Below are 23949 nucleotides of genomic sequence, written 5' to 3'. Positions count from 1 at the left end.
ATTGTGCGCACGACTACTCCTGATGGGAGTGGCCGATTTGGTGCATACTTTACAAAACCTAATATATCTACCAGATATAGATCAGGTTTGAATATGGACTATATCTGCCCACTCCTACGGATACCTCCCACACAAAATTTCGGATAAGTTCACTTTAAGACCTGCTCTCGAATCACTTTGATTTTTGTTGTTCGCTGCCTCAATTACGACGGTAAAAACTCTTTCAGGGGCAAGTCCATAGTTCTTGAGAAAATAGCCAGAAAGGTGTTAAAACACCACTATGGCATCATATGTAGTGGCTGGAGGGCACGATAATTCTCGAACTGATCAACTGAATTGGTCCAAAATTTGGCCTTCGTCATATTTTGTACAAACTTTTTAGTTTGAAGATGGGTAATACCGGTCCACAACTTCCGGTACTTGCCTTCAATATTTAAAGAATGTCACTTAAATGGTATGCACGATATCTGTTGAACGGGACAACCAATTTGGATATCCCAATATTTTGTTTAAATTTTTTTCTCCTTAGGGATATTATATATTCCGTGGACAGTCTATGCTTCCTGGAATGCTGATGCAAAAGTTATACGATGACCAACTTCAATGGTTAGTGGGCGCGATATCTATCGAAAATATATGACTCCCACTTCCATAATGGACTATGTCGGTCCATTCCTTTAAGTACCTCCTCCGCAATCCTTTTGAACTTTAATCCTAATCCACATTTTTGTGCGTATAAAGTATTTTATGGAATAAAGTGGTTCAAATTAAACTGGCTGAGGGTATATCTCTGTCGGCTAAGCCGACTGATACTTTTTTACTTGTTTTTGATATATGATTCTCTACACAAAATGAAAAACAAGTGACAATGTTAAGTTCTGCCGGACTTTTTTTACCCCCACCATGGAATATTCTTACCCCAAATAGAATAGTTAGTTTCCGTTCATATCAGGCGAAGACTTTTTCTGACCACTGAGAACCCCAAAACCAAATTTCAGCCAATTTATCTTGAAAATGTAAATAAAAACTTCAACCTGAAATCTGACGGTACCGTTATATGTTGGCCATACCAAAACCTGGACCTATGTCCACACTTTTTGAAGGGAAAGTTTCCTGATCAATGAGAACTCCAAATACCAAATTGCGACAATTCGAGCCGAAAATGTAGATAAAAACTTCAAATTACCTGAAATCGGGAGGTACCGTTGTATGGGTGCTATACCAAAACCTGGATCTATGTCCACAGTTTTTCGTGCAGAATGTTTCTGACTACTGGGAACCCCAAATACCAAATTAAAGCCATCTCGAGCTGAAAATGTTTTTAAAAGCTTGAAATCGGGTGGTACCGCAACATGGGGGCTATACGAAAAATTTGATCCATATTGATGATTTTTTGTTTAAATTAGTTTTTACACATTTTAAGCATTTACTGAAAATATCAGATCGATCCGACGATAAGAAATGTTTTTGTCGCACCTTCCCATACCAGTGGGACATGTTTCTGACTAATGGGAACTCAAAATACACAAATTACAGCCAATTCGGGCCGAGACTGTAGATAAAAACTTCAAAAAAGGAAAATTTTGATCCATTTTGATGATTTTTTGTTTAAAGTATTTTTTATCAGATCGATTCGACGTTTGGAAATATTTTTGTCACACCTTCCCATACAAGTGAGACCACTGTGTATTGCCTGGGTAACTCTTCCACCATGCAAAACCCAGCAAGAAGTGCAATTACATTCATAAATACATGTGTATCACACCCATACGCCCTGACATTGCACTCTGCACTGTTCAATGAATCAGGCATTCAGTCATTTATAGGTTCCTTGTAACATTTTACCACATTCCAGTTGTGAGAAGTCGGCGGAAACAAAAAACACAACGCAATACATTCCAAAGCAATCAGAAACAAATGAACAAACTTGTAGGTGTGTACAAAATCAATGTTATCTTCTTTCTCTCGGATGTATATGTCAGAATAGATGTTCCGAGCTGTACAGCAAACATCCATCCGTACATGTTTACATATCTCCAAAACCATTCAACTAACATCACACTGAAAGCAGATGGCAATTGATACAAGGAAATAGTAGTGTAGTGTACAAGAAAGATGAATACACTTTCAGGATGTTCTATCGGTGTTGTCTTCTCAATCGACTTCAACGCACGCATTTATTGTCGTTTGGATGTTTGTTCTTCGTAACGTTTGTGTGTGGGTAAAATGTTGTTGTGGCCGCCACAGATTGAGAATGACCAAAGTTGAGAACGTTTGTGTGTATATTTGCATTTGTGTGAAATTGGTGGAAAAAATCCTCAATATCAAATTAAACTGAGTGCCATGGAACCTTTAATTGTCACATTGATTGTTGCACTGTGAACAAAATCTTCTTTATATTGTGCATTGGCGATAAAAATATGGACAATAAAATAGTAACATTGTTAGAAAGACCACACAGATTACTACAAACTTTAGCGCGAGACGTGTATGAAAAAGTGGACCTAAAAGTGGACCGGGTCACTATCTCAGAAAATTTTAACTTCCTCAACAGCTACCAGCTATTGAAATTTCAACACGATTCGAGAAGTGACCTTAAACTGGATTAACGCGCAAAAGTGTTGAACTTTTGTGGAGGAGATACCTGTAGGAGAAGACCGACATAGTCCATCTTGGAACTGGATCTAATCTGGGATTTTTTTGTTCGATAAGTATCGTGCTGACGAACCATTTTAGTTGATCACCGAAAGATTTTTAGAATTTTTGGGTCATACACTCAAAACATGCAATCGGTGTAAGCAGGAACACATGTATTACCTTCGATAAAAAATTCAAAACCTTCGATAAAATATTCAAAACAGGAACCACAAGTATTACCTTCGATAAAAAGGTCAAAACCATTCTCGAACAGCCATTATAGCCTGTTTATATTATAGCTTTTTGCTGTGGTAACCTTTCTCAGGAGCATTGATTTGACGTATACCCAGCGAAAAGTTTGCCTCCAAAGAGGCAGTTAAATGATATGTACAAATGATTTGGAAGTGCATCAAATTATGCATTTTCACTCATGATTTTTACAAGGGAGTGACCCCGGAAAGAGGCACTCCATTGCACCGCATTTTAACTGACCCTTTGGCATTGCATTTTAACTGAACCTTTGGCACTGCATTTTAACTGACCCTTTGGCATTGCATTTTAACCGACCCTTTGGGGTAGAATAGGAGGCAGTCCAGAGCACGTGTTTTGAATAACAAAATAAAATGCATTTATTATTTGTGTAAAACAAAAATATTAATAACTTTATTAAATTAACACAAATTATGAAAATTCTCTATTGAATTCAATCGCAAACATGTGTGTTTCCTCCGCTCTTCATTTAATCCAAGCTTAATTGCTTTTGCTTCTTCTGCTAAATGGGTTTGATATTGTCTTCCCATCACCAGTTAAGATTTCGACATGTACTCCAACAGCACTCCATTGGGAAATTTTCTTCTCGTGAGTTACCGGAAAAATGTTCACAAATTAAATATTATTTAGTTTGTATTAACAAATGTTTGGAAATGTTAACATGATTATCTCTTTTTGGAAATGTATTCCGCTGCCTGTAGAGATGTACAAACTGATTTACGTACATGTAGGGATCTCTAACAACTGCTAATAAAATGTAGTGAACGGAGTGCCTTTTTCACGACTCCGATTGCACTGTATCCAGATGCTGTTAATTTGTGAGGAATTGGAGTGCCTTTTCCACGACTCCGTTGAACTGCCTCCGGATGTTGTTAAAATGTGACAAATGGATGTGATTCTTTGGATTGCATCCAAATGCGGTTAAAATGTGAGGAATGGAGTGCCTTTTTCACGACTCCCTTTGAAGTGCATAAAAACATGCCGTGAAAGAACTAGTCTACATTGCACTACTTCCAATTTATTTTGCTGGGTACCTAATGAAATTGACATTTCAAACCCAGTGGGATTATTACATCCAGTTATATGTAAACGTACTATTATATTGAATATATTTGAAAATTTTAATTTTTATAAAGTAGTTGACGGAAGATGTTATCACATAAAGTTCGAACTTAATTTACGTTTGAGATAAATAGTTATCGTGCTCACCAGACATGTTTGTTGGTAACCGTTGTTGTTGTTGTAACAGTGTTTTATTAATATGTTTGTATGTTCGTTCTCCTGTTCCGTCTCTAGAGCATGAATATCCTTCCTAATATGTCTGGGTGTATCGGTGGCCAGCAGATGGAGATTGGGATGGCTCTCACGGTAACACCCGAGCAAGTACTGCAACGATAGCATCTCATTATGTTGCCGTACTGGAAGCATCTTTACCTGCTCATGTAGATGGTCCACTGTAGATTTGAGGAGGCACCCTGTTACTGTTCTCAGGACCGCGTTCTGACAAATTTGAATCTTATTCCACTGCGTGTCACATAAATTCGCGAACTGGCGAATAGCTTACCACAGACCGACCTATCGCTTTATACGTGGTTAACAAGGTTTCTTAATCTGCTCCCCAAGTGCTGCGGCTAGGGACTTGAGGACCTTGTTCCTATATTTCAGTTTATCGCAGATAGCTGTGACATACGTGGACGACTTGAAAGTGGTGTCGAATGTGACCCCTAGAATTTTGGGGCAGTTTATGGTCGGGATTCTGCTACCATCGACCCTGATATTCAACTCTCTTCTATACTGCGCCATCCATGTGGAGAACAGAGTGGCGGCCGATTTAGTGGCAGATATCTGCATATTCCTCGCGTGGAAAAATGTGGTAATATCGGTTAAATAGGAGTTCAGTCTCTCACAGATGTCATCAGGGTAGGTACCTGACGCCAGGATCGCACAATCATCCGCATACGTTACAATCTCAATGCCGTCTGGAGGGGGCGGAATACAGGAAAGGTAGAGGTTAAACAGTTCCGGAGATATCACCCCTCCTTGGGGAACTCCCTGTTTCAATCCACGGGGCTTGGATTTCTTGTTCCTGAATTCCACATACAACTGGCGACCACACACATAGTTGATTATCAAACCTTTTAGACTTGGCCGGAGGGTTGTCTGCTCGTTGTCCTCGAATAGTGTGGAGTGCTTGACAGTATCAAAGGCTTTTGATAAGTCAAGCGCCACCATCACGGTCGCTCCTGGTTGAGTCCTCGTCAAATTTGTGTGGAGATGGCGTGCAGCGCTGTTGTCGTGCTGTGCTGCTTACGGAATCCATGATGATGATCGGCAACTTGATAGCTATTTCTAATGCTGGGGAGGACTAAGGCCTCAAGGGTCTTCGCTACAGGTGACAAAAAAATCGGCCTGTACGATTCACCTTTGCTGGCATCCTTGCCTGGCTTCAGTAGCAGGACCACCCTGCCCATTTTCCAGACTTCGGGAACAATAAGGGTGGCTAGCGACAGGTTGAGAACTTTAGTGAGATACTCCACTCCCGGCTCATCCAGCTGTTTCAACATTACCATGGAAATTTCGTCAGGGCCCAACGGCATCAGCATGGATTCCATAAGCAACACAGCACGACAACAGCGCTGCAACCAAGAGCGGCCGTTGGTTGGTAGCCGTAGGAGTTATTAGAGCTTTTCGAACAGCCTTTAGACCGCATATAAGCGATATTTGTTTAAAGACGTTTAAAAAAATTAAAAAAAAAGTTTGGACCAAATAGGTGAATCTGTGCGAGAGTTATCATACACACGATCCAGCAGACAGACACATTGGCAGGTCTAAATCGACTCCAGACCAACTTGGGGTCCAGGACCATTATTTCGATAAAGCATATTTTTTATCGTATCAAACATTTTCAAAAAAGTAAGTAAAAAATAGCTATAGTTGGACTGGGCCGACTATGTGATACCCTACACTATTTCTTCTGGGCACTGTCTTGCACGGAATTTATTTCATATGATTGTGACACGTTATGTTGTTGATGTAATTAACTGATTTTTTGGGTCATTTATTATTGATATAATTTGCATCTAAGAAGAGGCCAAGAGTTGGTTTTCAAGCTTCTTGTTTGCGATTTGTAAAAATATGTCAATGGTCAGTTTCACCCGCCAAATACCATCCGGTCATTTTTCAAAATTATTTGCATTTTCTTTGACTAAAACTTTTGCCTCATGCACAAACTTGGCAGTATTGAACTATAGCTGCGACCTCTACCTTGATTATAGTTACACAACATACAGCTAAAGATGTGGAACCCATGTATATACTCTGTTATCTGACCACGTACATCATCATAACTAGCATCAATGGGAAGGTCAAGAGTTCCTCTTCTAAATATAACTTAGACGAGGAACATGTTTTCCAGAAATAAAAATTTATTATAACCACTAAAAATTTTGCCAATTTCAACACAAACGTTTTGGTCTATTTATCTGATTATCATGCTGCAATCTTCTTCTTTGTCGTAAACCCAAACCTACTTACTTATTTAAACCTTATTTAAAATTAATGTTTAGGAGGTGTCTCATTCGAAGTGGAAAAATTGTTCCAACAATTAGTTTGATGGTAAATATTCGTGTTTTCATTGTTACGCCAGAAATTTATCGAGCAACTCTCGTAGTTCACCCTTGAACTTGTTTAAAGTTTGAAAGAAAACGTTAGGCTATACGAGTACAATGTTTGGGTCAATTCGGTTACTCTGTTCGAAAATACCCTACATCCAGACGTGTGGACGGACATGGTAAATAGAGCAAATACCTATGTTTTAAAAAGTTAAAAAACTTCTGTAAGTTCTGACATTATATAAATAGTTTATTTGTAAATCTGTTCAAGCTTGGATGCCACCTCAATAAATAAAGATTGTTCTATTTTTCCAATATGTCTGTGGTAAATTCCTGTATTCCTGTACAAGTATTCATGGTGCACACACTTCAGTGAACCAATAACCTTGATTGTGGAAATATGCATTTCACATACATACATATGTACATATTCGTATGCATATTCCCATAGATACTCTCATACAGACACATTTATATCACTTTATGTTTAAGGACAATTCCATTTCTCAATATTTACCGTTTTGATCGCGATGCATTAAATTCAACATCATTTTATATCAAATGGGTTTTGTTATGCTAAATTGATTTTGAATGTTTACTGAGATGAGGACAGAAGCAGATACACAGATACACACCTTTATCAAATGCATGTTTATATGTATGCATATTTAACCCCTAAAATACAAATTGAAGTGCTTGCAAAAAGGTTAAAGGTAGGAGTGTACATAAGTAAATAGGAAAAAATAATAACAAATCTTCTTAAAAATCCATTATTTTATCAATGGCATGTCACCAGAAATAAGTAGTTATTTTTTGGCCATTAAAGTCGACGAATAAGTAGTTAACCCATTTCTTCCGGAGACAATTTTTTAAGTTTTTATTTTTCAGAATTTAAAATTAATTTAAATTGAACATTGGTTGCGTTTTTTATGGAGATAGCTGATATAATTTTGTTTTTTTTTTTTTTTTCAAAATAGTCTGGGTTAATCAATCCCATTGTTGTTGTTTTAATATTTTCAAACAAATAATTTATTAGTGGAAAAAGTTTGGCATTGTTCGCTAAGGAGTAAGTTAGGGAAGACTACTTTCGTTCCTCGCCGCAGGATCTCATCAGTTCCATCTGTTCTATTTAAGAAACACTGGCACGGTTTGTATGGTTGGTTATGGCTGTGACAATCTACCAACAACATTTTGTTATGTTGCCTTCGTTGAAATTCAATTCAACGTAACAATGGAAATGGTTTGGTTTGTTTTGCACTTTCGTGGGGGTTGTGTGAGGTTTCGAAAGAAAATCTTCTCATTGAAGCTGACGACTGATGTTTTGGTATAAAAAGTTTTTTGTTGAAGAAGTTATTGAAAAATAACTTCGGTGGAGAACAAACAAGAAACAAAGGAACTGATGAGAGCCTGTGGCGAGGATCGAAACTAGTCTTCCCTGCCTTACCCCTTGGTGAACAATTCCAAACTTTTTCCACTAATAATTTTGTTGTTTTAAAATATTAAAACAACAACAATGGGATTAAGCCAAACTATTCTGGAAAAACAAAATTAATTTAAATTTTTAAAGTTAATTAAAATTAATAAATTATAAAAATATATAGGTTTCAAAAATGTACCCCTACCATCGAGGGGGAGTGGGAAGAATTCCTGGCGACATTCGCTTGTTAAAATTCGTAATGAGTTATTTTGCTAGATTTAGTTTCGAAATGTATTTCCATGTCCAAGAAACCATTGAAAAAATTGAAAATTTACAAAGGATTTTAGAGATGCCTATTCCTATAATCTCATTGGCCAATGTTGATATTTTATAATATTTTTATTAGATTTTGGTAGGGTCACTTTTTATGAAATAAACAAAATTTAGTTCATGTTTTGCTTAATGCAGTTTTCAAGAATGTTTTTAATCCGATTCTAATAGCAAATGAGACATTTTTAATAGATTTTTGGTTTGTGAAATTCCACACCTAAATTTAATTTCAAATATTTTGCATTCTTATTTACTTACTTACTTAGCTGGCCAATTACAGAACATTTGTTCCATAGACCGAACTAAGAAAAGATCTCCAATTCTCTCTGTTTAGTGCTTCGCTTTGGAATACCGCGCCTTGTCATCTCTTCATCCACTTGTTTGTGCCATCTATTCTTTGGCCTGCCAATTCTGCGTGCACCGCCATGTAGCTCGAATTTATACGCCTTTTTAGCGGGTTCATCATCGCTCATTTTCATTATATGGCCTAGCCAACACAATCGCTGCATCTCGATACGTTTAACTATATTGATGTCGTTGTATAGCAGATAAAGCTCGTGGTTCATACGACGTCGATATTTACGGTCAACGCAGATCGGTCCGTAGAGCTTTCGAAGATTTTTTCTCTCAAACACGCCAAGCACTGCCTTATCTGCTTGCGCAAGTACCCAGGCTTCGGAACCATACATCAGCACGGGTAGTATCAGTGCTTTGTAAAGCGATATTTTTGTTTGACGAGTTGTGGCTTTGTTTTTAAAGTGCTTACTTAAGCCAAAGTAGAATCTTTTGGCCAATACAATTCTTCTTTTTATTTCACAACTGATGTCGTTTGTTGTGTTTACGGCTGTGCCGAGGTATACTACCTCAAAATTATAGGAACCAACTTCAACAGTTGGTCCGATCTCAATGGACGCATTGCGCGTCGACACCATCAGCTTGGTCTTCTCGCCGTTTACCGCCAGACCCACTTTAGCAGATTCTCCTTCCACCTTCATAAAGGTATCGGCTACTTCTTTTACTGATCGTCCCATGATGTCTATATCTTCAGCATAAGCAAGTAACATGTGGCTATTGGTGTAGATTGTGCCACTTCTTTTGACGTTTGATTCTCGTATAACCTTTTCTAGCAGGATGTTGAAAAGATCACACGAAAGGCTGTCTCCTTGCCTGAAACCTCTTTTGGTACAAAACTCTTCGGACAGGTTGTTTCCTGTTTTAACTGAAGATCTTGTGTGTGTTAGAGTCATTTTACAAAGCCGAATGAGCTTTGCGGGGATACCAAATTCAGACATTGCTTGGAATACCTTTGAACGTAGCGGGCTGTCGAAGGCTGCTTTATAATCGACACAAAGGGGGTAGGTGTCGATCTGCATCGCTTGGGTCTTCACCAGGATTTGCCGCAGGGTAAATATCTGGTCAATGGTGGACCTGCCAGGTCTAAAACCGCATTGGTATGGTCCAATTATTTCGTTGACCATGGGCTTTAGTCGTTCGCACAATATCCCTGACACTATCTTATAGGCGATAGGGAGAAGACTTATTCCCCTATAGTTGGACAATAACGTCTTATCTCCTTTCTTATGGACGGGTCACAGGATGCTCAGGTTCCAATCGTCGGGTACGCGTTCTTCCTGCCAGATGGAGCTAACTAGCTGATGCATACACCTTATCAGCGTGTCACCTCCGGTTTTAAACAGCTCGGCTGGTAGGCCGGTTTATTGCTGTCTTTACCTCATCTTGACCGGGTGGTATACATTCAATACCATCTTCTGGGATTGGATCTGTGAAATCTTCATCGACTTCGCTACTATTGGATACCAACAGTCTGGAAAAATGCTCTTTCCATATCCTTAGCACACTATCTGTATCAGTTACCAGATTCCCTTGCTGGTCTCTACAGGAGGATGTGCTAGTGATGTTTCACTCTTTGGTAGAATTTTCGGACTTCATTCTGTCTCCTGTACATCTCGATTTGTTCACACTCCCGCTTTTCCATCTCTCTCTTTTTCCTGCGGAGAAGACGTTTCTCCTCTCTCCTTTTCTCCCGATACCTCTCTCGTGCGCTACGCGCCGCATTTTTCTCTTCGGTAGCAGCACGACACTCCTGGTCATACCATGGATTCCTTGGTGGAGGTCTCTGGTATCCAAGTACTGATTTTGCAGCTGTTTGCATGGAGTGGGCAATGTTTTGCCATTGTCCTGATATGTTATCGGGACGAGGAGTGTTTTGATTAAGCATTTGGGCCAGTTGAGTGGAATATGCTGTGGCTTTCTGTTGTGATTGCAGATTACCGATGTCCAACTTCCGTTTTGTGTCTGTTCGCACTTTGTTTGCTACCTTTAATCTGGTACGTACCTTTGCTGCAACAAGGTAGTGGTCCGAGTCTATGTTTGCACCTCGGAACGATCGTACAACCAACACACTTGATGCATGTCTTCCATCTATCACAACGTGATCAATTTGATTTCTTGTTCTTTGAGCTGGCGACAGCCAGGTGCCCTTATGAATATCGAGATGCTTAAATCTGGTACTGCTAACTACCATGTTTTTGCAGCTGCAAAGTCTAACAGCCTCATACCATTGTCAGATGTTTCACTGTGGAGACTGAATTTCCAAAGATGTTCTCCTTTCCAATTTTGGCATTAAAATCGCCTAGTATAATTTTAATGTCATGGGCAGGGCAACGGTCATAAGTTTCTTCTAAGCGCTCGTAAAATATATCTTTGGTCAGTTCGTCCTTTTCTTCTGTAGGAGCATGAGCGCAAATAAAGCTGATGTTGAAGAATTTAGCTTTTATTCGAATTGCAGCAAGTATTTCATTCACTGGGATGAAGCTTGAAACCACATGTTTTAGTCTTCTGTAGGAGCATGAGCGCAAATAAAGCTGATGATGAAGAATTTAGCTTTTATTCGAATTGCAGCAAGTCTTTCATTCAATGGGACGAATCCGCAACCAAACTCATGCTTTACGTCATAGCAGCTATAATACAGTGCGTCACCTTTAGATGTGGTTGTGACGCCTTTCCCAATCCATCGTATTTCCTGTATGGCAGTAATATCGGCCTTGTACTTTTCAAGTACATCTGCCAATGCGTAAACTGCATCTTTTCAACTTTAGAGGGATTTGTTTTCCTTTTCTTCGTTTTTTCATAGTAGGCCCCTTTTTTCTAGGGGAGAGTTACTAACCCGGCGCCCAAACCCAAGTTTTTAACGCGAGGCACATGTTAGCTCACTACCTTTAACGGGTGTTAAAGGAGGTTTCCCAGGTGACACCACGGGGATGTCAGTGTCCACTTGAGATAAAAGAGGGACCAAGATAAATCCTGGGCTTTGCCATGTTAAAGCCGGTCAAGACCGTTGCTTGGTATCTTCCATCCCCTACGTCACCCATTCTTATTTATCACATCTAAAACCCGATATGTTATGTTTAAGAAAGCTCAGTACATATTTCTTCTTCCTTTTGGGCATACCAGTTTAAGGGTTAATATGGTCTCTGCACAGATTTTTCAAATACATATATAGATATTTTGCATGCTTTCTCTACTCTACTCTACTCAGCCCAGCCACATCCACAATTCAATTTATACATAACGATATCAAGCTACCTACACATCTGCTGCCGGTAATTGTTTGCATGTATCCACACATACATGCACGTTTATATGGCAATGCATGCATTTAAAGTGCCTTTAAGTGGCAATTAGATACACCATGCATTTAGGTGTCAAAGGACACTTTGGGCTGTCTCCGTCGTTATTGGGACAAACTTTTACGCAAACATTGTTGTGGCTTTCTCTGTGCACCACTTCACTCACTGACATTGCATGTGTAAATGTGGTGTCTGTAGTTTTGCCCATGAAATGTAAATATGTACCAATAAATGAAAGATATTCGTGCCATATGATATGAATTCAAAAATTGTTGGCACACTTGAAAACTATTTTAAATTAGTCATTTGACTAAAAATTGAGAATTGAAATGAATATTTAAAGAATAAACATGATTAGGTGTAAAACTTTACATCGGCTTGGGGAGTCTTGTATATCGAAACCATCAACTTCGGTGTGGCAGTTACAAACAATATTTAATTTCACTCTAATAACTTGACATCGGATGGCACAAACATATTAGTGCTGCCTTTAATTATTCAAAATGGTCTTTAACACAAACTCACGTGTTCGTCCTTCAATTAAATATGTAACATAAATGCCACATCACAAACTGACAGAGTCATTTTAAATCATTTTGAATTCTAATGTTGTACCACTAAAAATAAACCAAAACCCCCAAAACATTGCACACCTAATGCTGGCGTTTACAATTCCATCAATTTCAAATGAACTTTTACTGAATGCCATTAAATAATCAGTTAGTCAACATGCCTGCCTATGTTTACTCTCACTATTTAAATCCGATCGGCTTAACTTTTTGGCCTATGCCATGGATAGATATAGGATTTTCTATTTTATTCTAAATTCAATAGTTTAGGCTTTAAATGAATACTCTTTAGAAAAACAAAATGCAAACTAAATGGAATCATTTAAACGTTTAACTATTTATTTGTGTCAACGAATGTTGAAATTTTTAGATTTAAGTGGAAGATAAACTAAATTAAAATAAATGGAGATATTTCAAATGATGAGAATACAGACGAACTTAGCTATAACGAATATTTTTCTATAACGAAGTTGTTTTTTAAGCATAACTGGAAATTCCCACACAAAATAATCTCCCTATAACGAATTTGCTCTACAACGTAGAAATTCGTCAGTATCCAAGTGCTACGTTATAGAAAAGTTCGATGGTAATTGTGAAAATAATGATTTAACCCTGAGTTAATAAAAGCCGACTAATGTCAATATCAACCTTAAAATTCAAACATAAATTCCAAAAATCTAACTTTTTATAAATCTTTATACCTATTATTTAATCAAATTATCGAATCAAATATCTTATTTTTTAAATTTATAGTTACCATTGAGTCCCATCTATTAATTTAGTGTTAAGAGTTTTTCATTTGAAAATCGTAAATGGCACCCACTGCCATTAATTTCCCCGAAATTTGCGTATATAACAAATATTTGTTGGAATTTTCCAAAACAAACACTGTTCGATGCTTCAGGTTTATAATTAAATTTGATATGTTGTCATTTTTGGGAAGTGAAATATTTTGTTGCGAAATGTTTAATTATATATCATTTTTTAATTAAATATTGACAAAAATTAAACAAAAGTGTGGTTTTCATTTACACTGATAATATTTTGGAAATTTTCTGTAATTATTGTTTTTATTTTGTAATTATTTTCAGAATATATGGCAATGACACTTTCACCTTACATTTGGATCATGGTCGAGGTTTTGGTAAAGCATTCCATGATGATTTAACAATTTTGGCACCAGTGCTGCAATGTTGTATGCTACGCAAATCAACTGTTAAGAAGTTATTAGAGTAAGTATGGATCGAATTTGTAGTTGATATAGTAGAAAACATAAAAGAACTCATATAACTATAGCGAAAGAGCTTAATATTCTTTGGACAAATTTGTAATTTTAGAAAGTAAAACGTATTTGTAAAAGAAGTACATTTTTGGGTATTAATGGGGTTGATGTCATAAAGAGTGCTAATATCAATATTATTTATCTTATGTTGGTACACATATATGTTATATATGTTGGTAATATCATCTATTTTGGATTGTCAGTTTGTGTTTGACAGACAAAATGGTTAGTTGTATCTTCGTGTGCTCTTCGATTTCTTACTATTCGAAAAAAATGGATCAGAGACAACAAGTAAAAAAGCGTTAATGGGGGCTATCCCTACTTGTCAATTTCAAAAAAAAAAATCGAAAAAATTATTGGCTTATTTTGAAGTACAGGTAGTGTAGAGTGTGCCGCAAAAAAAGTCGATCGAAGCAAAATTGGCTGAGATATGACCTTTTAAAGTGGAGAACCCGTAGTGGTTTGTGTGTTTAGGCGTACTTTATTGGTTTATTATACCACTTCTTTTTGCATCATTTTAATGTACCTCACAGTGGCTACCTTTGGCAAGAAAAGAGGCATTCATACACGATTACAGACCACTTCCATCAAATGTTTTGGATGCTATTAGACCTATATACAACGATCTAAGTAAAGTATCAACGAAAGCTTCAATCAACTTATTTGGAAAATTTGCCGCAAAACGCTTTCAAGTGGAGCACTCGTTGTAAATTTAGCAGCTTCCATTGCGATTGGCCTTTTAAACGAAGGTACAAAATCTTTGTTATTTTATTTGAGCTCGATCGGAATGAGCTGTGGACAAAGCGCACACGAATATGCTAAAAAAATCGACCAAGCACGAATTGCACTGGCAGAGAGACGTGCGGCCAAGTGCACTCGTGAAGGAAGAATGTTGCGAAGACAACACCAAATTTACATTTTAAAAGCTGCACGTGGGCGAAAGAGCTCCTGTATGGATCTGGAATAGATGACTCCTTGTAATTTTACCAAAAATACATTTTTTATTCATGTAAACTGAAATAAAAACTTAAAACGCGTTTTTCTCGAAATGCCATTTTTGAAGTCGGTGCCAACGATAGCTCGAAAACGGATAGACCGATCTTCGTATATTTTGGTGAGCTTATTAAATACATAAAAACCTTGTCTTTAAGCGAGACAGATTTCTTTTTAATTTTTTTGCCGATTATTTGGGCAAAAATCGGTTTATTTTTTTCGTTAAAATCTCTCACTAAACACAGCTCACTATTTTTGTTAAAATAAATTTTTGAAAATTCTGTCTCGCTTAAAGACAAGATTATTAGGTTCTTAAAAAGCGCACCAAAATATATGAAGATCGGCCCATTCGTTTTCGAGCAAGCGTTGGCACCGCAAAACGCTTTTACAAACAAATAAGAACAGTGTTAAGTTCGGCCGGGCCGAACTTGTTACACCCTCCACCACGAGCTGTATTGAAGTAAAATGGAACAAAATACCGAAATTCAGTAGGTACCGTTCTATGGGGGCTATATGAAGGTGTGGACCTATACCAACAAATTTCAGGTGGAACGACTTTTTAAATCCTCAACAAAGACGAATTACTAAATTTCAACTATTTTGGTGGGATACAGAAGCTAAAACCTTCAAAATACCCAATATACCAACAAATTTTAGGTGGAAAGTTCTATACACCCAACGATAACTATATACCAAATTTCAGCCATTTTGGTGGGATAATGAAGCTAAAACCTCCAAAATACCGAATATCGGGAGGTACCGTTCTATGGGGGCTATATGAATGCGTGGACTTACACCAACAAATTTCAGGTGGGAAGATTTATACACCAAACGATAACTATATACCAAATTTCAGCCATTTTGGTGGGATAATGAAGCTAAAACGGTCAAAACTTAGACCGATTTATCCCATTTTCAATACCAACCATCCTGCAAGTAATAAAAACTTCTGTACCAAATATTGACTCTCTATCTTTAAAATTGCGAGCTGTATCTTGATTTCAACAGACAAACGGACGGACGGACATGGTTAAATCGACATAGAATTTTATGCTGATCAATAATATATATGGGCAATATTATTGAAAATTTAACATCGTTGAAGCCAAGGTTTACCCCTTTATAACTCGCGAATAGTGGTTGTATATTGTACAATTTAAATTCTTTTGGATAAAATGAAATGTTTTTAGACTTGGCAAAAATATTGGTCTTTAAAGTTGATTTGCGTGGAAGCTGTGCCTATATTTATGTTAAAAAATGGGTAAAAATGGGTTGAAGCCAACGTGATTTTTTTTGTTTTCTCTCGATTTGTGATTAAACCACATTTATCCCGATTTTCCTGTCAAAGTGAAAGTAGAAGCCAACTAAATAAGGATCATCCCACCAATGTATAACTTTTCAAAATTTGATCTGCGTCTACCATTAAATGATGCTGACATTTTGAAGCCAGATTTTAAGTGTTTTTTGAAATTTTCTTATAATTTCGTTCCGCAAACAGGGTTTTCAAAAAATCATATATAGGAATGAAGGACTCACGATTCTGATTTATTTGATATATGTGTCGTGAATGTAGCCTACACAGCTTCAGAGAAATCTGTATCCAAATACGAAAATTTTATGCCAACAAATTTCTAAAAATCATATATATCGGGTCTAATTTGTACAATTGGCATCCGATTTACTCGTGCATGATTGCAAATTTTGGATTTTTACGTTGCGGATCTAATCATTAATTTAATTATTTACGTTGCGGAATTAAATCATTACTCGTTAAAATCCATCTACTAGAACGCGAGGTAGGAGAAATTCCGAGGTAGGAAAATCACCTAATATTGTTTTTAAAAATATCGAGCATTTTATCGCGAATTCTGTCGGCCGCTTGCACTGCTATGAAAAAATTAGTGCAGCATCTTCCTTTTTGCGGAAACAGAGATTTAAAAACTTCACTGATAAGGGAACTACATTCATTTTATCCCAAAAATAGTGTGTGATGCCACATCCACGGTTCTTGACTGATTGCCTTGAAATAGGTATATATCGATGCAGATTTTCATGGTGACACTAAAACTGGATGCGGAACGAAATTGTATGAACTTTGCGCAAATTAGCGATGTTTTATAGGTTTTTTAATGCTAAGATGCAGCCGATGCTACATTTTAGCGTCCAAATTATATATCGAAAAATATATACAACTTAAAAGATATGGTTTTGCTTTATATGAAAATCACATGCGGACAAAACGATTTTGATAATTACGCGATTTACACATATTTTAATAATGCATATAAGTTACAGCGGTTTATTTGAACTCTATTTCCGTTTAAGAAGTCTAATGATTTATTTCAACAACCCGACAACTTTCCTCAATGGGAAACCTTCTATGCGAATGTAGATAAAGCAAAATCCGCCCATTTTCTTTGGAGTTTCAGGAAAAATAAAAGAAGTACTCCTATAGAATTTTTTCAATATTTTCAACTCTAGAATGCATGTGAAAACTATTATTCCAAACCAAAATTTGTTGATTTGATTCCCCGTGAAGTCTTTCTTTAAAACTGTTACTTTTTTGTAATTTTTGACGGGTAAATGGACCTATATTTTCAAAAAATTCGGATTACATTTAAAATTTTTCCAATTTTTTGTAAATTCCGCGAATGCTGAGTAACATTTTACAAATATTATGTAATCTACTAAATGACGTCACTTCGTGATAACTTTTTAGTGACAATTATGCTAAATAAAATAATTAGCGCTTTTTTATAATATTTTTTTCTTAAAAGCAGAAATAAAACCGCGATAACATTTGTCCGCAACAACCAAAAATTTGCTCGCGAGCGGATTTGTACTGGGGAATTTTTTCTTAACCTATGTACCAAAAATCGTTAATGTAGCACGAAAAGAAAAAATTCAATTTTTTGGAAATGGAATATGAAATAATTGGCAACATTTCCCATATACTTTATAGGGTCTCCGACGAATATTTCGATGTGTTACAAACGGAATGACGAATTTAATTATACCCTCCATATGCCATTTACCACAAAACTGCGCAATATTTTTCAACAACAAAAATGCCAAAGGTGGTTTAAGATGTGATCTTTCATAGGAATAAAAATTTACCTAAAAATATTGGTAGTTTTCTCAGAAAAAAAATTATGAACATTGAGTTTTTTGGCCAGCACAACTACGGATAACCCCTTAAGTTCGGCCGGACCGAACTGTTTATACCCTCCACCACAAAATATTAGTTGGTTTTCTTTTCACAATCTAAGTGGACATATTTTGTGACCACGGAAACTCAAATGCCTTAATTAGGTCAGAAAATGTATCAACAAAATTCTTTAGTCGGACTCCTATACGGACCTATACGCAGAGAAGAGATATTGTAGGAGCAATCATATTCTAAGAACAAAATAGTCTATTGTAAAAATCTAAAAGAATATATATTGTTGTTACAACAATATAGTTGTTACAAATATATATTTTGTGTCATTATAGTGCCTGACACAATATATATGGTTAAAACAATAATAGATATTGGCAGATTTTACAATACTCTATTTTGTTCTTAGAATATGATTGTCCCTACAATATCTCTTATCTGTGTGTATGTTGCCTTTTTTGGTGGAGAAATTTTGTGACCACTGGAAATCTCAAATGTCAAATTATATATAGTTCGATCAACCCATGCAGCAAATCTCCTGACAATTGACAATTTTTGGTAGAGAAGTTGTCGAATAACAGGTAGTTCGGTCAAAAAGATGTTAAAATTCTCAAAGCATCTAAAATCGACAGGTACCGTACCGGCTACACCAAAACATCAACCTATATTGACAAATGTGTGTTGTGGAGAGGGGTTGTGACCGCAGGAACCTCATATGGCAAATGTGTTAAAAAAATTTCGCTAAAATACTAAAAATAACGAAAATCGGAAGGTATCTTTATATTAATGCATGAACCTATATTGAAAAATTTTGGTGGAGAAGATTTGTGGGCACGGGGAACCTCAAATGTCAAATAACAGGTAGTTCGGCTAAAATTAAGTTAAAATCCTCAATATACCTATAATTGGGAGGTATCGTTATATGGGGGCTATACCAAAACATGGACCTATATTGACAATTTTTGGTAGAAAAGTTTTCTTAAAACTGGGAAGTTCAAAGGGCAAATTAAGGCTAGTTCAGTAAAAATTGTAGCTAAACACATAAAAATAACGAAAATCCGCAGGAACAGTCATATGGGGGTTATATCAAAACACGGACTTATGTTGACTGGGACCCTCAAATGTGAGCACTGCGAACCTCAAACGTACAATTGCAGGTAGTTTGGTTCAAAATTGTACTTAAATCCTATACCGAAAATCGGGAACTATACCGAAATATGGACCTAGTATGTTGACAATTTCTGGTGGAAATGTTTTGTGACCTCTGGGAACCTCAAACGTCAAATTACAGGTAGTTGGGTGAAATATGTTGCTAAAATCCTCAAAACACCTAAATCGGGAGGTACACGTATATGGGGGCCATAACGAAACATGGGCCTATGTTTAAAATGTTTTGTTAACCTCAAATGTTAAATTGCAGGTAGTGGTAGTTCGGTTCAAAAATGTAGCTAAAGTCCTCAAAACACCAAAAATCGGGATGTTATAACATACTAAAACATGGAGCTATGTTCTTAATTTTTGTGGAGATGTTTTGTTACTTCTTGGCACCTCAAAAGTCAGATTGCAGGCACTTCCGTCAAAAAAGTTGGGTAAAATCCTCAAAATGCCGAAAATTGGGAAGTACCGTTATATGGAACTATACCAAAATATTGAACTATGTTGACAATCTTGACCTCTGGGAACCACTGACAATTACAGGTTATTCGATGAATTGTTCGGTTAAATTGCAGTAAAAATGCAATACCGAAAATCTTGGTTTCTTAATTAAGTCGGGAAGCATGAAAAGCTTTATATCGCTGCAAACAGGACTACAAGGAGTGTCATCAGTAAAAACTTCTCCTCAAACAGCCCTTAAACGTACCTTAAACTGCACTGAATTAAAAAATTTTGATGTTTTGTGAGGGAGGTTCCCAAAAGTGTTTCTGGATAGACCTTTCGGAATTTGTTACACGTTTGGAAGAAATTTTATGATATGCAATGCTACGGCCAAATCGGATAATCAATTCGTTATCGCACACATCAACTATTGTACTGGGTGCGGACAGAGTTTTTTTTTAGTTTTTTGACCTTCATATCAAGAAGTTAAGCCTGGCGCCACAAAAACGTGTACCATCGCACCAGAGACAGCGAGAGAATCCTTTGCGGAAAAAAATAAAAATGTTGTGCCGGAGGTACCGGAAGAAGTTGGCCGATATAGATCATATTCGAAACGGTTGCACCATTTGAGAGTTGAACTTTTGTAGAAGATATACCTGAAGGAGCGAACCAATATGAGCCATCTTCAAACTTGATCTATGTATGTTTGGACAAAATATTACGAAGTGTCTAGATTGTACCAAATCGTTTGATCCGATAAAAAGGGTTTCGTCCTAACATAATTGGGGTCTGAAACCATAGTTTCGAAAAGGCACCTTTATCATCGTATTTAACCTCGTGAACCTAAAGGCTGATGATATAAAAAGCGTTTGTGAATTTATTTTCAATTTCACCACACTCCACATTTTTATGAACATGCGAACTTCGGATTTGTAGCCAAAGATACTACAATCTGAGATCTTCCAAAAATAGGTAAAGTTCGCAGATATACTATGTCGGCCAACTCCATTGGGTACCACCCCCACAAAAATTTAAACATTTCCTGACCGAAAGGCTCGACAGGTGTGAATGATCATCAACATGTGCTGTGAGCGCAATAACTATCGAGAGGAGTGGTTAAAGTTGATATATAGTAATATTTTTCTTATACAATATTTTTACAGGGGTGACGCAAGATCACCACATGTCCGTAAGAACATACACTTAAGCCATAAAAGGAGGCCTGTTGTGCGCTCTAATTTGGGGTTCTGAATATGGTTGTATGAACAATTAGGATTTAGAGAAAATATTTACGAATTCCTCATTCATTTTTGACTTCAGTTTAGGATTTCTATCTTGTTAACATAGTCTCTTAACTTTTTGAACTCGATTGTCCTAATTTGGTCGAGGTGTCGTTCCCTAGTAGCAGGGTTCTGAGGTTTGTGAAGGCCTGGCAGTGGCAGATGTAATGTTCCAACGTTTCGTCGTACAGATGCGCTTGTACTAGTCCCAGGTGTCCTGTAAGCATGCCCGTCAATCTACTAATGTCTTTTTTACTCAGTAATAGTAAATCCCTGGTTTTGTCCTCGTCTGGGTCTCGCCATAAGATTTTTGTGTTTTTTCCCTTCTCTTCACTGTTCCAGAGGGATATATGTGCATTTTTTGCCCATGCGTCTAGATCTAAAGACGCGTCGCCTTTAAGAGCTTGGCATTTTCTAGACTTACATACATATTTTCTTATAGAATTCTTTTTATTACCTTCCCCCACAAAAGTTCAAATTACTTAATGAAGTACATACAGTATGAGGACTGTTCAAGGATCGATTCAAAATTTTTTCCCAAAGTAGCCTTGTGGTCCTAACTACAACGATATAATTTTTTCCCTGACAATTCCGTACTTCCCCACATATGCGTCCAGAATGTGTCGAAAATCATTATGGCACACAAAACGATGTCGCTCGAACATTTGAAACCACTCGTTCATACCCCTGCCGCACAAGTGTTCAATATTAGTGCTCTCTTTTGCAGTTAAGCCTGTGTTTAAGCTTGTGAATTCTATTCATAGATTAACAAAATGAGCACCCGCCTTTTCGTACGATTAACCATAAAAATGCTCTCTTCGTGTTCATCATTGTTTCTATGGCCTAGCAAATGGCTCAAAATTCCAAAAATCTCGACAAACTGTTGCCTTACAATATTAAAGAATTGAGGATTTGTGTAAACTGTATTGAGTTGAATTACATATATGGCCCAATATTTCTAACAACTCCCCATAGATGTTTAAAAATTTACTTTTAAATGAAGGCTATAGGTCGATCTTTGATCGTTTTTAAAAGGAGAACCGCATGTGGCACTTTTGAAAGCTTTCACAAACGATGAAGCTCTTTATTTTAAAGTTAGATATATCTATTAATAGGACCACCACTCCGGTAATTTTTTAACAGCCATAAATAAGCTGAGGGTATTTTGCTGGCGACAAATTCCACTGATTCATTTTACTTGTTTTCTTTTATTGTTTGTGACAAATACTTATCTTAATTAAAACGTTTTTCTCTTTTTTTCTTTACTCTTTACAGATTCCACAATGGTCCCAGACCTTTGTCTGAGGTGATGCGTGAATCAATGCTAGTGGATCCGGTCAGTCCTGTACTATGGGAACCCCATTTGGCTGCATTAGATCGACGTGTGGGCATTATTCTGCAAGGTGTTCGCGATTGTGTGAAGAAAAATCCTCCAGAGGAGAATGAAGGTTCCGAGGATAATGTATCATCATAGCGTTGAAGACGAAACGCTCTAGACAATTTACACAAAAAACCAAAATATTTAGACATTAAGGCAATCTAACATAGTTAACGCCAAGAAAAATATAATAGTAAATGAAAAACGTTAAGTAAAATCATGAGAAAAAAAAAACACAATAACAACAACAAAGTTCCCTCAAGAAAATATTTGATAATTAGAAAAAATGATAGTTATGTTTGTTTTTGTTTTGTTAAACAATAGCATTAAAGTAGGCAAGAATTTTGTTAAAATATAACCTCCCCCCTAAAACAAATTTCCATAATGAATGAATTAGAGCCCCATTAAGAAGGAATTTTTCGAAAAAGTTCCTTAAAGAGGCAAGCTCTCTATTAGAAAAAAAAAAAACGAAAACTGAATAAACACATTGGTAGGAAATAAAACAAAATACATAAGAATATAAGCTCTCAAAGACCCTTGTTGCAATTAGTTTTTAAATAAAAACAAAAAAACAATACGAATTAGTTTACACACAAAAAATACCAATAATAACAACCACAACAACACGTAAAAGCTTTATAAGTAATACATACATACATGTTTTAAGATGAAGGCAAGGAAATAAATTAGTTTTTTAAAACAATTGTTTTTTCTAAATATTTTAACAAAAACGAAACATTTCCCCTTCACATATACATATGTATAAGAACGCGTGACTTTAGTACCTTTTTTGTGAAAATGTGAAAACAAGATAAAGTAAAAAAGTTTTGATCTTATAAAAGAAACAAAAACTTGGCAGCTATATTATATACATTTTTTTGGAATATTGTGTTTTTTTAGTTTAATAGTTGTTGAAGAAACACTCAGTGTTTAGAGCTTTAGAAAAAAAAGTTGAAAATAAACAACAATTTAGTAATGATATAGTTTTGTAAACCAAAAAGAAAAATCGAACTACTAAAAAAGACTACATTCTTTAATTTTAAAAATATTTCTTACCACATGTATGAAACTTATATTTATACTTTTTAATTGTAAAAAAATGATAATAATATTTTAATATATTCCTAAAATTATATATTTTTATTTCTTTTTCTTTAAATTATATTTTTTATTTTTAAGGAACACTGTGCTTTAAGATATGTAATGACTTTTTTTGGAAAAATAAACATACGGTTGAACTTCTCTATAAAGAATTTCCCGGTAGCGAATATTCCTTAATAGCGAAGTTGTTTTTAAGGCACACGTGAAAATTCTCACACAAACTAAAATCTTTATAACCAAGTTTCTCTATAATGCAGCAATTCGTCGATTCTCAAGTGCTACGTTATAGAAAAGTTCGACTGTATTATTTGCAATATTTATAAAGGTATAATGAAAGACGAAATTTAACCGGATATTATAGCCAGCAAAAATTTGGACACCCTATGCGCCGAATAACCCATTACAATGTTATGTAAACAAGCTGCTTTCTACATTACCAGTAGGCTGAAAAATAATGGATTATTTCTTATAAATGTTACAAGGCAAAACTACTTACTTTACTCATTACAAAATAATGAATACAGTGGCACGGGCATGTGCGTACGACTAAAAACCCATAGAGTTGTGAATTCAGCGCCCTTTTGTTAGCAAAATTACGGATAGATGTTAATTTACATGTCCGTGTTTAAACAAGCCTTAATTGTCGTACCCGGGGCACAGTGTGTAGTGTTTTTG

General features: G+C 36.2%; 1 protein-coding gene across 4 annotated transcripts in view; it reads left to right on the top strand.

Moving 5' to 3' along the window:
* Positions 1-23179, top strand: part of LOC141389204 (uncharacterized) — a 642359-nt gene extending 619180 nt beyond the window's left edge. For all 4 annotated transcript variants that reach the window (XM_073960367.1, XM_073960370.1, XM_073960368.1 and 1 more), the window contains 2 exons: positions 13576-13716; positions 22071-23179. In XM_073960367.1, coding sequence (XP_073816468.1) covers positions 13576-13716; positions 22071-22269 — 340 coding nt within the window. In that variant the 3' untranslated portion in view covers positions 22270-23179. The remainder of the gene's footprint in view (positions 1-13575; positions 13717-22070) is intronic.
* The last annotated feature ends 770 nt before the right edge of the window (positions 23180-23949 follow it).

The sequence above is a fragment of the Musca autumnalis genome, unplaced genomic scaffold (genome assembly GCF_047663935.1).
Source record: "Musca autumnalis isolate F117 unplaced genomic scaffold, ASM4766393v1 scaffold_1, whole genome shotgun sequence".
Classification (NCBI taxonomy): domain Eukaryota; kingdom Metazoa; phylum Arthropoda; class Insecta; order Diptera; family Muscidae; genus Musca; species Musca autumnalis.
Note: the sequence above shows the minus strand (reverse complement) of the source record. Positions and strands in the feature narration are given on the sequence as shown.